The following is a 17,989-nucleotide window of genomic DNA, read 5'->3' on the forward strand; positions in this document are numbered from 1 at the left end:
GCTATTTATGGAGAGCCGTTGCTGCTTAAAGCTGAAAATTCAAGTATACCCTGGCTCTTAGCCAATAAAAAATGAAAAATAAAATCTCCAAGAGCCTTCCTAGGTTATTTTTTACTGCCTGTAGAACTTGAACTTGGCAAACAAGCAGAATTTATATCAGTGTTCATTTAACTTTAACAAAGCTGAAACTGGCTTTCAAGTTGTTCCACTGACCAGTTGTATTTGTGTGGGGATTGGACTGGCCATTGGCATGAGACCATCGAGAAAGGGCAGAAATGTAGAAGTGGAATTGAGGCAGAAACCAAAATTGTTTGCAATCATAAAAAGTAACTTGAAGATTGTGCTGAAGAAACAGTTGAAGTATGAGCCAAACTAATCCATAGTTGTTCACCGTGACATGAATTTTGAAAAGACCAAAAGCTGAACATCTGGAGGGTTGAATTTTTTAGTAAGCAAGAATACCCAATTTTGTTAAATTCTGACAGAAACATGAAAAACACATCTGAGCCACCAAAACTAAAAAACCCAATCAAATTAAACATCAGATGATTGTCTACTGTCTGGTCCCTCATTAAGAAATGATGTGACAACTTTAGAGAGAGTAGACAGATACTAAAATAATGTTATGGAAGAGATTGTTACCAATGGATACAGTAAATAGACTGGAGTTATTATTTACTGTAAATGGAGATTTGTTTTTTTTTATTGAGATACAGCATGGAATCTGTGGAATTCTCTGCCTCAGGAAACAGTTGAGGCCAGTTCATTTAAGAGGGAGTTAGATATGGCCCTTGTGGTAAAGGGATCAGGGGGTACGGAGAGAAGGCTGGTTCAGGGTTCTGAGTTGGATGATCAGCCATGATCATACTGAATGGCGGTGCAGGCTCGAAGGGCCGAATGGCCTACTCCTGCACCTATTTTCTATGTTTCTATGGAATAGGCCCTTCCGGCCCTTCTGCCACCCAGCAAGCCCCAATTTAATCCTCGCCCAATCACGGGACAACTTACAATGAACTACCAACTGGTATGTCAATGACTAGCCCAACCACAGAACCACTTACAATGACCTACCGACTGTTATGTCAATGACTAGCCCAATCACGGGACAACTTACAATGACCTACCAACTGGTATGCCTTTGTACTGTGGCAGGAAACTGGAGCACCCAGAGGAAACCCACGTTGCCATGGTGAGAACTGTTATGGGCAGCAGTGGGAATAGAACCGGGTTGCCTGCACTGTAAAGCGTTGTGCTTAGCACGAGGTTACTGTGTCACCCAAGTCATTTCAAATAATAAAGGGTCTGCACAGGTGTAGATAAAGAGAAATTGTTTCCAGTGACTGAAGGCTGAGCAGCCAGAAGGAGGAGATTTGTGATTTACCAGAGGATAGAGATGCCAGAAGGAAAATATTGTTTATCTAATAAATGAATGGGATCTAGATTGTACGGCCTAAAGAGTATGGAATGTCAATTCCACAGAATGAGTTGAAGATGAACTGGGTAAATACTTGTATGGCAGGGCTGCTGAGAAAGAATGGATGACAGGAACAATTTGTTTTGGATTTAGAAACACTTTGACTCAAAGGTCGGGATGGGCTTTTTTTTAAAAAAAGCACTGTATTGTGATTCTACATCTTTATCTGCATCTCTTTCAGTGCGCATTCAGTGACAGCTATTTGTTTACGCCAAAATATTTTGAGGGATTTGATTTGGGGGAATTGTGGATAATTTTGCTACGGAGGAGGTAATTTTGCCCAGAAAGCCCATCCTCGTTGGAATGCCCCTCCTCTACAGTCCATTGACCGAGAGCTGAGAAAGTGCAAAGTAAATTTATTATCAAAGTATATATATATGTGACAAAATAAAACCCTGAGATTAATTTTCTTGCAGGCATACTCAATAAATCCATAAATATAGGTCATTAAATATTCAATAAATATAATAATAACTATAACAAAGAAAGATTACCCAACTTGGGCATTCAACCAATGTGCAAAAGACAATAAATTTTGCACATTTATTGAGGGTATTGATTTATTGAGGCTGAGGGTAGCAGACACCAACAGAATCAACAAACTCATTCGTAAGGCCAGTGATGTTGTGGGGATGGAACTGGACTCTCTGACGGTGGTGTCTGAAAAGAGGATGCTGTCCAAGTTGCATGCCATCTTGGACAATGTCTCCCATCCACTACATAATGTACTGGTTGGGCACATTGGAGTGCATTCAGCCAGAGACTCATTCCACCGAGATGCAACACAGAGCGTCATAAGAAGTCATTCCTGCCTGTGGCCATCAAACTTTACAACTCCTCCCTTGGAGGGTCAGACACCCTGAGCCAATAGGCTGGTCCTGGACTTATTTCTTGGCATAATTTACATATTACTATTTAACTATTTACGGTTTTATTACTATTTAATTATTTATGGAGAAACTGTAACGAAAACCAATTTCCCCCGGGATCAATAAAGTATGACTATGACTATGCAATACAAAGATAAAAAAAATAGTAATGATAAATAAATAAGCAATGAATGTGAATAATCATGTTTTCCCCATTTCAAAATAAACTTTATTCATAAAAATGTACAGGAAATACAACAGTAGCAGTTCTTGTCTTCCTTTACATTAAAAGTGTCCAATCCATCAAGTCCATCCATTCTACTTACAACGTACTGTTACTGTTGTTGTTCAGACTTTAAGTCTGACCCTTCATGTCCTCCTGGACCACAGGGTCCATAGGATTTTCATGACAAGATGTGGAAGTAGATTGCCAGGCTGCCCAGGTTGGGACCTGACTGGGTTTGAACTCAGGACTATCTGCCCTGAAGTGCTGATGCCACTGCATCACCACCACCACTGTTACTCTACACTTTCCCTGACTGAAGGGTCGCTGTACTGGACAAAGCCCGTCAGTGTCCAGTGACAGCAGAACCTTAGACGGCAGTCCATCCACACAAAGCCTTTGAAATAACAGGAGATAAGAGAAAAACAGCTTTGGGAGCCAGGCAGCAGCAGAGGCTACTGTGAAAACTGCTGCCCTACACAAGTAACATCACAGCACACATCAATCCAGTGCAACAGAGTGCAGTCTCTTCTTTCCAGCTTCAACAATGTCCCAAAAGGGAGGGGGCACCATTTCCAGAGGCAACACAATTCTGGGTGGGCAGAACAGGCCCCTGTTCCTAAAACCAAAGAGGCTCATCAGATACCAAACCAACAAAATATCTTTATTTTAAATTTCAAATTTAAAAATACAAATGCACCAGAACTACAAAAGCAGAGCATTACTTTCTTTGCAATGATGCTGTCATCTGGTCTACACTTTCATAGCATTAACAAGGTTACAACTTTTTATGTGCTCCTGAAACTATCTGTTAAATGTGATGACAAATTTGCTTCTGCCATCCTCTTAGTGAAAATTAAACCCTTCATCTTCCCTCCAGTTCTAACTGGGTGAGCTTCACTTTTACTGATTGCTCACTGGGCAGTGTCTCACTGATGGCCTCCTTACCACCCAGGCCACATTTCATTAAACTCTTGCTTTCTGGTGAGACTAGAGAGTGCCATCCGAGGGATGCTGTCACAGAAGATGCATACAGCTTGCACTGCCACTGTCACAGCATCCACTCACAGTCTGATTGGGTGAAGCATTTGAAGAAACAATGTAAAACTTGAGAAATCGAAAAGCTGCGGATGTTGGAAATCTGAAATAGAAGCAGGTAGTCCTGGAATTATTCAACACATTAGACAACAGCTGAACAGACAGAAACAGAGTTCTCCTAGACAGGTCATTAACCTGAAATGTTAACTCTGTTTCTCTCTCTGCAGATGCTGTCTGATCTGCTAGGCATTTCCAAGATAAATTTTGTGTCCATGAAATCAACATGGTGGTGCAGAACTGAGAAGCAGATAGATTGTAGAATATTTATACCCACCAGAAAAGGCCACTCGGTCTATTGTGTTTGTATAGATCAAAAATGAACTACTTAGCCCAATACCAGCAGTTGGTTCATAATCCTCCAAGCCACCATGTTGATTTCATGGACACAAACTTTATCTTGGAAATGCTTAGCAAATCAGACAGCATCTGTAGAGAGAGAAACAGGAGTTAACATTTCAGGTTAATGGCACAAGTACACATACAAGGAAATGTGATGAAGGCTTTATCCCCCTAACACTCTTCTGGACAGTGAGTTTGAGACGCCAGCCGTGAAAACTACCTGTAAAATATGACGACGTGAAAACAGAAAACTCATCTTTCTGATCCTTCTGCCAGTTGCTTTGAATATGTACCCTTTGACCCTTTTACTCACTACTAATGGAAGCTGTCCTTCCTATTGACTCTCTCCAGGACCATCATAATTTAGTACACCTCAATTAAATCACCACTCAAGTTCCTTTGTGCTAAAGGAAACAACCCCAGCCAGTCCAACCCTGCCTCACAGATAAAAATTTCCAATATTAATATTAGCCAGATAAGTCTCTTCTTGCTTGTGACCCATCCGGTCCTCAACATTCCCAGCAGTTCTCCCACCATCCACCTTCAACTAACCCAGACAACTAACCTTGCAACCAGTCTCTGGATCACAGGGGAGGACACTGGAGCATCCAGAGGAAAGCCATGTGGTCACAGGGAGAATATACAGACAGCCCAGGAGGTTGTAAACTATGCTGTAGTCAGTTTATTTCATGAGCAGGGAGGGCTAACAAAAAACAAATTTATCAGGTCAAAAGCCCAAAATATAATTTTTGTTTTTACTTCTGGAGCAGGCGTTTCCGCCCTTTTTTATGCCATGGACCAATACCATCAAACAAGGGGTCCATGAACCCCAGGGTGGGAGCCTCTGATTGAGAGTTTTCGCTATGAATTGACATGGACTGAATTTATTCCTGGAGTGTTTTTTATTGTTAATGGCCATGAGGTTGCAGTAAGTGTATGTCCTGAAGCATTAAATTCCCAGGGAACGTTTGAACCCTAACTTACCAGTCAGGAATAATAATAGGCAATTGGCATTAGTTTAGAGTTGACAGAGTTGGAATGATTGGTGCTAGTATTTTCCATTTGGCAGTGGTGACACAGCTTAGCTTTCAATGTGGATCTGATTTTACACCAAATTTACTGCTAACTGTGAAAGGCAGCTGTCAGGATTCAGTAAAAAGGCACTGGTCGGAAGGAGAGTGGGGAATTTTTTTTTCAAATTTTCTCTCTCCCTCAAGATCAAACCACAGTTTTAAAAGTAGCAATGTTTTCTCTACTGCATCCTGACATTATTTTGTAAATCTTCCAAGTTAAAAGTTCTTTGTAGGGTTTGAATTCCCACAAAGCACGCAAGATTGTGTTTTCTCTAAAAACGTGTTGATCCCTATGTGGGCATGTGGCCATTGGCTAATGATACAACTGTTTCCATGTTCCCTTAGTTGAATCAGTTGCAAATACTTGTACATTAGGACCGGTGACTTGGCTGAGATTATCACAAATTGTTTGCACTTACCACAACCATCAAAATAACAGGCAATTAAAAAAACTCAAATGCAAGTTAAATATTCACCCTGACCTCTACACCCAGGTGATCAGTGAGTAGCTCCTTGTTTCTAGAGATTATGCCACTTAAATATGTTATACGGTGATGGCTTGTTCTTTGCTTGTGAAGATCAGGGGGGAGGAAGAGTCCTCAGCAGCGACTGCACGATTGTTCTTCCCGCCTGCGCTGCGTAGGTTTATAGTGAAGATCGGTGCACGCAGATCGATTCCACTCTTTAGACCAGGGGTCGTTCCGCAATGGTACAGTGAGCTGCGATGACTGCGGCGACCACAAGGCTTCAGGTTGAGTATCGGAGTTTTCCTTCTCCTAGACAGACTGTCTGGCAAAGCTAACGAGTCCCATCTACCTGGGTTTCAGATAGAAATTGTCCTTCTCCCAGACTGCCTGCCCAGTTATACCACCGGACACTCGGTCGCACCATGACATTGCAAACTCAGTAAGAACAGGGACGCCACGCGTAGGCGTTGCCATGGGCACAGTAGTGTAGGAGGGGCCATATGTGAATAACCGCCTGTACGGCAAGCCAAACAGTCGTCCTGTGGTGATGACTACACCTGGAAAGGGGAGGCTAGTGGAGATGCTTCACCTTCCTTAAGTGAGCAGTACATCCAGCCCAGGACTCACCCAGCCCCAAATATAAATAATTAGTTATTATATAAATATCTGAAAAGTTAAAAGAGTTCAATTGTATGATCAGATATTTGAAATCAAAACTTAAAAACAGTAAATGAAGGTGATGGTGAATATTAAGGAAGACAGCATGGTCTCATACATTTTGGAGCTATCCAAAACTGTCAAGTATGCAACACTGGACAAGAAAGATTTTGCTTCCTGAATATTTTTGAGTGTATCGTATGGATTTTGGGATCATGAAAATGACCATGAAATTTCCTTATTACACACCATTTTTTAAGAAATTACCTATATTTGTTATTTCAATTCATATTTCAAGTCAGAATAACTGACGCCAAGATTAAGGAAGACAATTTTGATCATCCACGAACCAATTTGAAGAACTTCTAGTGGGACCAGAGAAAATCGCATGGAAGGCATTTAAGGATGTTGTTGAAAATGTTCTTGGCAGCTACAGAACACCAAACTACGTGCAGCTGGTTGACAACATGCTTTAAGCATACAAAACCATGAAATGCAACATGTCACTAAAGATCCATTTTCTGCTTTCCCATTTAGACTTCTTCCCTGCAAATCTTGATAATGTCAGTGACGAGCATGGTGAAAGGTTTTACCAGGACATTGCAAACATGGAGAAATGGTATCAGGGCAACTGGAATCCATCAATGCTGGCTGCTTATTGTAGGGCACTTAAGCGAGAAGCCTCAGACACCGAATTCAAATGAAAATCATCAACAAAACATTTTTAGCTTAGTTGAACTATTACAAAGTATCAGCACTGTTATGTAATTAAATGCATTATATTCAATAAAAGTTAATTTCTTGTTTTTCCAAACTCCTACATGATACAAGTAATCTGAAATTATATTTCTGTTCAGCTTCAAGCGATCTATCATAAACAAAAAAAAATTCTGGGATTGCAACACTTTTGAAAAAATTTGTTGTCCTGTATAATCTGCTTTGTGCAGTCATGTTGACCATTTTGCATGCCGTAATATCCCACAGAGGAACCATGATGAATAGGCCAGTTAACTGATTTGGGGTTAAATGAGAAGAAAAATCACCCAGTTGAATCCATGCAAACTTCAAACTTGGAAGGGGCCATTTGGCCCAAGCCAATGTCAATGGTAAATTCGGTTGGGAAATCTGATGGAGAAACCAACAGATTTAGCAGCTTACTCACTGACTCTCAATCCAAAGATCATCCACTCAAAATGTTTATACTGTTTCTCTTCTCAAAGTGGCTATCTGACCCCTCCTGGGTGTTTTTAGTAAGATTTATTTAAATCCAGCATTCACCATGTTTCACATTTGTAAACACAACCATGTGCGATCACAGAAAAAAAACATATATTTTTATTTCCCACCAGAAGTGTAGTGTGGTGAATTTTTTTCTCTAATCCAAAGCAGATTTATGAAAAATAGTGTAAACATTCCCTGTTAGAATGCATAAACACTGCATTGCGCTAAACGTAAATTCACGGAGATCGTCACACCTCACTGATAACCTTTGTTTATCTGTCCACTTCTAGTGACCTCAGCTGGAACAAGATTGCACTTATTCACCAAGAAGCATTTATTTCTTTACCATCCTTAATCAAACTGTAAGTGTCTGCTCCTTGGATTTGACTAAGTATAAATATTTAGAAAAATGTTTAAATATGTAATAGTGACATTTTTCTCAAATTTTATCTTTAATATAAACTGTAAGTTTGAATAACTTTATGGCAATTAAATTGTCACAATTTAAGTCTATGTCTTATGATAGAAATTTATTGGATTTAAATCTTGATTGAGTTTGGCATGTGCCGAAGGCAGTCTTGAACTTTGTAAACACAAGGGCGCCTGCAGATGCTGGAAGTCCTGAGCAACACACACAAAATGCTGGACAAACTCAGCAGGTCAGGCAGCATTTATGGAAATGAATAAGCGGTCAACGTTTCGGGCCGAGACCCTTCTTCAGGACTGAGAAGGAAGGGGGAATACGCCAGAATAAAAAGGTGGGGGGGAGGGAGGGGAAGGAGGATCGATAGAAGGTGATAGGTCATGCCAGGTGGGTGGAAAAGGTAAAAGGTTGGAGAAGAACCTCTGCTAGTTTTCCTCTCTCCTCCCTCAACCCCAACGCTTTTTATTGTTTTCTGTTAAATATTTTAGGCTGATTTTATCATTTTAACAAACCAAAGACTAAATTGCTATTTAATTGGTTTGCTATGTGCCTATTGGAGATGAGGGAGGATTTTACAAGGAGCTTGATACCTAAAAGAAGCAGTGTTCACAATAAGAACACCTCAAAACAGCCGGCTCATCACTAAATAATTGTTCAGTAATGTTCAGTAAACTGAGGGCCATAAATGCCAAAATTTCTAGTATTTTCCCCATTAATGCTTCTCTGAATTTTTGGAAGCTATCACACACTGAACCAGTCCATAAGACTTGGGAGCAGAATTCGGCCTATCGAGTCTGCTGCGGCATTCAATTCGCCAGGCCATGGTTCAGTCATTGACACTCTTACAGTGGAGGCAGAAGCTCAGGTAGAGACTTAAGCTCGAAAAGGCTGATATGGGACTAAAAGATTGGTGCACCATCAGAGGGTCCACCTTTTGGATAAGTTGTTAAAGTGAAGCTCTGACGGCTCTTGCAAATCCCAGAGCGGTAAATGGAAAAAGAGCAGAGGATTATTGTTGATATCATGGCAAAAGATCCCTCAATCAATATCACAATACATTGTACTTGCTCAGCACTACTCACGTCCTGTTTTGCTACAGCGGCTGAGAGTATTCAGGGGTATTTCAGAAATGGGGCCTCCCAAATTGGAAGTGTCAGTGCTACGTTAACACAAAAGGCAGTCACTTGTAGGTGAACTTACACAATTTCTGTGCAGCTGCTGTAAAACTTCGGCATTTTCTCTGCTGTTGTCCTCAGCAAAATTACCTATGTTAGGCAGCTCACACTTTCATGAGAGTTGGAATTTTCTTTACATTTTTATTTCTTAACATAGTATATTTACTCATTTACATCACTTAAAAGGAACATTGGCATTCTAGTGTACCAAATGCTGCATATGTTTGTAACTGATTCACTTACTGAAATTAATTTCTTGCAGCGACCTTACCTTCAACTTTCTGACATCTCTTCCTCTGTCTGGGCTAAGTGGCTTGACACACCTGAAACTAACAGGCAATCAAGCTCTGCTAGACTTGCTGCCCATAGACAGCCTCCATAACCTAAGGTGAGCACATTCATTATTTCCAATTTATTTTTTGTGCCTTTGCAATGCATATAAATAAGACTGTCAAACAATCTGCTGGAGGAACTGGGTGAGTTAAGCAGTGTCTGGGGGGCATGGAGGGAATTATCAATAGTTTGGGTTGAGAGCCTACATCAGGTTTGAATTCACTGGGCCCAAGGACTGATTCAATGAATGGTTACAACAGAACACATCGCAGGAACGCCCCTGAGAAAGCAAAACCAATCAAACTCACACAATTTTTAAAATAGCACCGTGAAAATTAAAGTCTTTCTACTCGATTTATCCTCCTTGGAGTACAAAGTTTGTAAATGTGCTTCATCGCCACCTGAGAGTAAGACCATAAGATATAGGAGCAGAATTAGGCCATTTGGCCCATCGAGTCTGCTCTGCCCCTTCATCATGGCTGATCCACTTCCCCCTCAGCCCCGATCTCCTGCCTTCTCCTCATATTCCTTCATGTCATACTGAAATGAAGAGAGAAAAGTAGTATGATACAAAATTATCTTTCCAAAGCTTATACAGTACATAGTAATCTATTTTAATTCCTAAATACTTTCAAAATTTGTAACTGTTTCACTAATCATAAAAATCAGGTCTTGAAACCTATTGTGAACCAACCATATCTTCACTGAACTAAGTTAGGTTCGCATTTTTGTAATACATTACACTTACCCCACATAGTTTGAGGTTAAATTATTACCGCAGTTTTTCGGTTACCAATGATAGAACTAAATCACTTAACCTCTTCAGCTCGTCAGATGATTGCATTTCTTACATTAATGGCTAGAAGATCCATTTTGCTGAATTGGAACGAGATCAATCCTCCCACCACATTTCATTGGTTCTCTCAAACTATGTTGTGTTTAAACTTAGAAAAAATTAGAAGTGTTATCTATGATCCCTCGATTAACTTCGAAAAGACTTGGAGGCCATTTAGTCCATATGATGTAATTTGACCTTTTCCAAACCTATTCTATTACTTTTCAATATATGTTGAGAGGAGCAGAGTCAAGGACACTAATGGTTCTTTTTTTTTGGATGTTACACAACAGCCCAAGTCTTTTTCTTTCTTTAGTTTAGTTGGTTATCATTGTTTAGATTAGTTTTTTCTTTTTGGGAATATATTTTTTCCTTTTTCATTATATTTGTATCTTGTATGATTGGGAGGTTTAATACCCGTGTGCCAACTGGGTTTATATTTAAATATGTTAATTATAACAATGTAATCCCAATAACTTCATATTAATTCTATGTTATGTTTATAATTATAAAACTAATAACAAGATTGAAAAAGAAAGAAAAAGAGATTAAATGAGCAGTCTTACGTCAAGTGTCCTACTATCCTATGTCCTTTATTCCCAAGATCAGCATCAACATAGATAGTGGAACTCATCATCCATTTCAATAAATAGGGTTAATATCCATCCAAGACTCCCTAGCCTAACCAGCAGCACACTGTACCCTCACCAGGAGGGCAGCACCTCACCACCACCTCCTCACGGAACAGTGAATAAATGCTGGTGTTGCCAGCAATGCTTTCATCCAAGAAAAGAATGAGAAACAGAAACACACCTTTGTAACTTTGTGTCTGCAATGAAACTCTTTGAAGATGGACGAGGAAGGCAGACTTTCAAGTGAACAGCATTTTTCACAAACTCAGGCTATCCTATTATTTTAAAGTGTAGTAATGTTAGGAATATGCTTTCAGTTTGTGTGCATGAAGATTCCCAAACTGTAATAAATAGAAACTCTATTCCAACAATGATGACTTGAAAAATAAACACTAGCCACGAGACCTGGGAGAGTGCTCTTCCCTCTTATTCAGATAGAACCTTCTGATCTTTAGTGGGGCCTACATTTAAGGTTCTGACTAAACAGACATCAACTCTAAATGTCTTGCTGGGGAGGTTGTGGTGACATCTCTGTAGTGGTGCTCGAACTCACGACCTTCTAACCCACAGAATAAAATGCTGTCAAAATCAGAATCAGATTTAATACGATGTAGTATGATGCAATACATAATAATAAAAATTGTGAATTGAACTAAATATATATATATATAGTTAAATTAAATAAGTAGTACAACAAAAGTAATGAGGTAGAGTTCATGGGTTCAATATTGATTCAGAAATCTCAGCCACAACTTACACATTACACCTCCCATTCAAGGTGTCACTGGATAATTTGTTCTGTACGCTTCAAAATTGCTTATCTATGTGTAATTCATTTGTAGATTTAATTCTTACTTTCCTAAGTTATTGTGTGTTATGCATACCACTGTGCTTTACACCCTGACAGAAGAAAAGTTGTTTTGTTTGGTGGTATACATGTATATAGCTAAATGACTATAAACTTGACACATACATTCCTATGAACAGCTTGCACTCCAGATTGCACAGAGTATTTCTTTAATTGCTCAGTGACTTGATTCTTTAACTTCAATGTATAACACTGGACAAGAAAGATTTTGCTTCCTGAATATTTTTGAGTGTATCGTATGGATTTTGGGATCATGAAAATGACCATGAAATTTCCTTATTACACACCATTTTTTAAGAAATTACCTATATTTGTTATTTCAATTCATATTTCAAGTCAGAATAACTGATACCAAGATTAAGGAAGGCATTTTTGTTGATCCACAAATCAAACAGGTCATCAGTGACAGGCAATTCAAAGAACTTCTAGTGGGACAGGACAAAATCACATGGAAGACATTGAAGGATGTTGTTGAAAATTTTCTTGGCAAACTACATGCGGCTGGTTGACAACATGCTTCAAGCATACAAAACCATGAAGTGCAACATGTCACTAAAGATTCATTTTCACCATTCCCATTTCGACTTCTTCCCTGTAAGGCTTAGCACTGTCAGTGATGAGCATGCCGAAAGGTTTCAACGGGACATTTTGTGGTCATGGAGAAATGGTACCAGGGCAACTGGAATCCATCAATGCTGGCTGATTTTTGTTGGAAACTTAAGTGAAAAGCCTCAGACACTGAGTACAAATGAAAATCATCAACAAAACATTTTTAGCTTAGTTGAACTATTGCAAAGCATGAGCACTGTTACGTAATTAAACACATATTCAATAAAAGTTAATTTCTTGTTTCTCCAAATTCCCACATGATACACGAAGTCTGAAATTATATCTGTGTTCAGCTTCAAGCAGACTATCACAAACAAAAAAAAAAGTTCTGGGAAAGCAACACCTCTGAAAAAAATGTGTTGTCCTGTGTAATTACAGCTTTCCACACACATTCTTTAACACCCCCAGCACAAAAAGCAAATAAGTATTTTGCATTCATTTTGTGAAATTGTTTTCACTGTGTTTTAATACATTGATTTTAATACATTCACAGGGTACTGGAAATGCCATATGCTTATCAATGTTGTGCCTACAGACCTTGTGAAAGTTCCTACAAACTTGCAAATCAACAGGAACAAGTAGAAAATAACAGTAATGATGAAACTTACAAACGGGATGCTGGAATGCTATCTGGTCAAGGTAATGGTTCAGTGTTGGCAATACAGGAAATTGGTGGTAACACTCAGTAGGTCAGGCAGCATCTGTGGAAAGAGAAGCAGAGTTAAAGATTCACATTAAAAATCCTTCATCAGAACTTAGAAAGTAAAAACAAAGTTCCCCTACATCTCTACACTTAAATCTAATCCAATTTCTCTCTTTCCCAGTTCTAATGACCTGAATTATTAACTTTATTTCTCTTTCCACAGATGTTGCTTGGTCTGCTGAGTGTTCTGCTTTAATCTCTGCTTTAATCTCAAATTTCCATTTGAGTTTCAGTTAAATGTTCACATTAATTTTACTTGATATTTTGATTTAAGCTTCATTGAATGTTCTGGTTTAACTCAAAAGCATTGCATCTATGTCTGTTCTAATTATTGTCAGAAAATAAATAGCACGAATGATAACATAATTTCTGATTCAAAGAACGGATCTAGAAATTGCCAGTGAAATTAAGATGTTTGTTGTTGTTTTAAACTGTTTAAGAAAATAAGTCTTACAAATTGATGAACTGACCAATTGCTGAATGTTTATATATATAAATTATGATGTGTAATAATTGAACTATGTGATATACAGATGATCAGGACCTAGATGATGCATTCATTGAACTTGAGGAGGTTCCAAAAGTCCATTCTGTCCAATGCACTCCAACTCCAGGTAAGGAAGGATGGTTTTGCAATTTTGTTGTAAAATTAATATTTTCCACAGAGCATTGCAATGGGAACTTGCCCAGAGAATGGCTAAGGTTAAGTTTTCCCAGAACAATCTGGTCTTTCCAGCGCAGCGTCCAACTGGGACATCTGAAGGTAGATCAGCAATGCAACTTGATCTGTCAGTTTACTATCTCTTACTATCTCTTCTTTCAGTTAGTCCTGACGAAGGGTCCCGGCCTGAAATGTCGACTGTACCTCTTCCTATAGATGCTGCCTGGCCTGCTGCGTTCACTAGATTTTTTGTGTGTGTTACTTGATCTGTCAGTGCTCAATTCTGCATGATTTTAAATTCTCTCCAAATATTACACCCTCCTCGCCCATTACCATTCTGCTGTTCCCACAGTTGCCAGGTCCCAGTGTTCAAGGGGCTATTCCCCAACTCGCTCTCCCAAAGTAGACTGGCAAACCACTGCTGTCTAGTGTGCCACTGGGAGCAACTATATTTCTGCGCAATTAAATTCTCAGCTTCATTTATATCTTTCCCAAATTTTATGTTCATTGACAAGAACAGTTACCACCTTTCAACCATCAGGCTCTTGAACAAAAGGGGATAACTATACTCTCCTATGCATCCATTGAGATGTTCCTACAACCCATGTTCTCATTTTAAGGATTCTTTATCTCATGTTCTCATTATTTATTGCTATTTATTTTTATTTGCATTTGCACAGTTTGTTGTCTTTTGCATTCTTGTTGATCTTTCATTGATTAGATTAGATTAGATTCAACTTTATTGTCATTATGCCGAGTGCAGATACAAAGCCAATGAAATGCAGTTAGCGTCTGACCAGAAATGCAAAGAATAGTGTTATTTACAAAATAACTGCGAATAAAAAGTAAGTGCTACAGCACACAAATATAAAAGTACTGAGACAGTACAATATGGGTGCAATACTGCTTAGCACTGTGATGTGAGGTTCAGCAGGGTCACAGCCTCAGGGAATAAACTCTTCCTGTGCCTGCTGGTGCGAGAGCAGAGGCTCCTGTAGCGCCTACCAGATGGGAGGAGAGTAAAAAGTCCATGGTTAGGGTGAGATGCATCCTTGATCCTGTTATAGTTACTATTCTTTAGATTTGCTGAGTATGCCCGCAGGAAAATGAATCTCAGGGTTGTATATGGTGACATATATGTAGCTTGGTAATAAAATTTACTTTGAACTTTGTACAATTGGTCAACATCTAAAAATAATCACATTCTGTGGGTTTCTCTAGATATGAAATTAAAACTGATAATATATTTACAAAAATTAATTCTATTAATTTTAGGACCCTTCAAGCCTTGTGAACATCTGTTTGGCAGCTGGATGATACGGCTTGGAGTTTGGACCGTTGTTTTACTCTCTCTGGCTGGTAATTGCTTGGTCGCCACAACTGTTTTTGGATCTCCAGCGTTTATTTCCCCTCCCAAACTTCTAGTAGGGCTCCTGGCACTGGCAAACTCACTGATGGGCGTCTACAGTGGTGTATTGGCAATTGTGGATCTATTAACATTAGGCAAATTCGCAAAATATGGAGCATGGTGGGAAAATGGAATTGGCTGTCAGGTGGCAGGCTTTCTCTCCATCTTTGCTTCTGAATTGTCCATTTTCCTGCTGACGGTTGCAACTGTTGAACGCAACCTATCCACGAAATGTGACACAAGACAAGGCAAAACCCTAGCTAGCATCAAATTGGCGGCAACGTTCTGTGTGATTCTGGCTTGCATTGTAGCAATGCTGCCACTGTTTCACATTGGAGATTACGGGATCTCGCCACTTTGTTTTCCATTACCCTTTGGGGAGCCCTCCACTTTAGGCTTTCTTGTGGCTTTAGTCTTGCTGAACTCTCTTTGCTTTCTTGTCATGACGATAACCTACACAAAGCTGTACTGCGGTTTGGAAAAGGGAGACGTGCACAGCTTCTGGGACTGTTCAATGGTGAAACATATTGCCTGGCTGCTGTTCACTAACTGCATCCTGTACTGCCCTGTGGCTTTCCTGTCATTTTCTTCCTTGCTGAACCTCATGATTATTAGTCCAGACGTAGTGAAGTCAATACTTCTAGTGATTCTTCCGTTGCCAGGATGCCTGAATCCCTTGCTCTACATTCTTTTCAACCCACATTTCAAAGACGATTTTCGACTCTTGAGGAAGAATCAGCGATTATGGAAGAATTCAAAGCAGAGAAGCTTGGCTTCTTTAAGCTCAGAAGATGCTGAGAAGCAGTCCTGTGATTCTACTCAAGAACTAGTTATACGCTCAGGCAGTCATGCAGCCTCTGGCACGTCCTGTCACTCAGCAAACAACAGTTCAGTGCAGACATCTTACCAGATGATGGAGACCTGCCAACACCCATCAGTAACATTTGCTCACTGCCACTAGAGGGAAGCACTGAGAAGATCATTCTTGCCTCATGAAATTGCTATAGATAGTTGTGTGTGTGTGTTTTTTTAAGATGCATTATTATGCCTGCTGCTTTCTGGCAAAGACATTCAATGTGCAGAAGAAACAGATTATGTTCTGAAACAGGATGGGAGATCCAAGAAATGATTTTGTTCATTCTGTGAGGTTCCCCAATGGGCATGTTTGCATACCAATTACTGCAGTAACTTTATCATGAAAACATGATTGTTCTACATGAAATTCATGTTCACCAATTAAATATTTGACAACTTCCACATTGGTTTGGTGGATTCAAAGCTTGGGGTGGTACGATACTGTAATAGTTAGCACAACACTTTACAGTACAGGCAACCCAGGTTCAATGCCCACTTCTGCCTATAAGGAGTTTGTACATTCTCCCAGTGACCACGTGGATTTCCTCTGGGTGTTCCAATTTCCTCCCATAGTTCAAAGTTGTACCAGTTGGTAGATTGATTGGTGATTGTAAATCATCTGGTGATTAGGCTGGGATTAAAACAGGGGATTTGCACTGCATGGCTCAAAGGGCCGAAAAGGTCTCAATAAGTAAAGAAATAATAAATAAAACTGATTAATTAGCTGCTAACTTTCTCCATTCAGCCTCACAGATGAGAGGCATAAAAAGACTTCAATATAGGTGATACTATTTCAAAGGAAAGAAGTACCTTATCTTGTAATTGCCACCAAATGCTGCATTCTTTGGGTTCAAGGCTTTAAATGCAAATCCTATTTTCTATTTGTGATACATTTCTTGTAACAGGTGTACTTCTATGTCATAGTTTCTGAGGTGTAAAATCCCCTTTTAAACAATTTCACCTTATACAAAAGTAGTTGTTAACAGTAAGACTTTTCCCATTAGGACACACAAGTAACAGCTCGGTGGTCCTTCCGAGATGCATATATGAGAGGAGGGACAGGTAAACGCACAATTTCATCTGCAACTCATAATGAGTGTTATGTTTGATGGCTATTTTCTCTTTCCCACATCATCCATTTTGTGCAGAAATAGCTGAAGGGGGCAATGAAAAATCACCTTGGCTAACCAACATTAAACAAATAATGTACATTTGACAAAAAGGATGCTAAGAACAACTCAGCATGTCAGGTTGCATCCTTGGAAAGAGAGAGGAACAGTGAATACTTCAGGGATCAATGCCCTTTCATCAAGACGATACATATGTCCTCCTATAGAACACCAACATAAATATTTAGTTTGCTTGATCTCAGTGGAATTGAATGTAGAGAGTGCAGTTCAGTCAATGTCTAATACTTTAACACCTATTAGAACAAACAGAACCCCACTCATCGCCTTTACCTTTAAGCTCATTAACTTTTGGGTGCCACTAGGTGAAGCAGTCAGTTGAATCAAAACATCTAATAACAAGGTATATGAAAATATTAAGGCCAGAAATTCTGCAGATGCTGGAAATCCAAAACAATTCACACAAAGTGCTGGAGGAACTCAGCAGGTCAGGCAGCATCAATGTCTATTCAGGACTGGAAAGGAAATGGGAGGATGCCAGAATAAAAAGGTGTGGTGTGGGGAGGGGGCTGGGGTGGAGAAGGAGGTGAGCTGGAAGGTGATAGGTGAAACCAGGTGGGTGGGAAAGGTCAAGGGCTGGAGAGGAAGGAATCTGATAGGAGAGGAGAATGGACCATAGGAGGAGGGGACCCAGGGAAAAGTAATAGGCAAGTGAGAACATTAAAAATATTTGATTACACAATCTTAATTGGTCATAATGCCAAAACTTCCTTCAGTGATCCAATGGGACAGAGCGCATAATTCCAGACTTTAAAACACTATAGCATGTTATCATTTAACATTGTACATTTAATTCTCATTACTTTATTAAAAATATAGCTGTGCTTTTGTTTCCAGCATTACAATTCTATGATGAAAATCTTCCTGGCTTAAGTTAA

General features: G+C 39.5%; 1 protein-coding gene across 2 annotated transcripts in view; it reads left to right on the forward strand.

Annotated features, from left to right (window-relative positions):
* LOC140202523 (leucine-rich repeat-containing G-protein coupled receptor 5-like) overlaps positions 1 to 17,595 on the forward strand; it is a 174,122-nt gene extending 156,527 nt beyond the window's left edge. For both annotated transcript variants that reach the window (XM_072267469.1, XM_072267470.1), the window contains 5 exons: positions 7,712 to 7,783; positions 9,283 to 9,408; positions 12,791 to 12,936; positions 13,534 to 13,614; positions 14,937 to 17,595. In XM_072267469.1, the coding sequence (XP_072123570.1) occupies positions 7,712 to 7,783; positions 9,283 to 9,408; positions 12,791 to 12,936; positions 13,534 to 13,614; positions 14,937 to 16,030 (1,519 nt within the window). In that variant the 3' untranslated portion in view covers positions 16,031 to 17,595. The remainder of the gene's footprint in view (positions 1 to 7,711; positions 7,784 to 9,282; positions 9,409 to 12,790; positions 12,937 to 13,533; positions 13,615 to 14,936) is intronic.
* Positions 17,596 to 17,989: the final 394 nt, after the last annotated feature.

Source organism: Mobula birostris, chromosome 9 (genome assembly GCF_030028105.1).
Source record: "Mobula birostris isolate sMobBir1 chromosome 9, sMobBir1.hap1, whole genome shotgun sequence".
Taxonomy (NCBI): Eukaryota; Metazoa; Chordata; class Chondrichthyes; order Myliobatiformes; family Myliobatidae; genus Mobula; species Mobula birostris.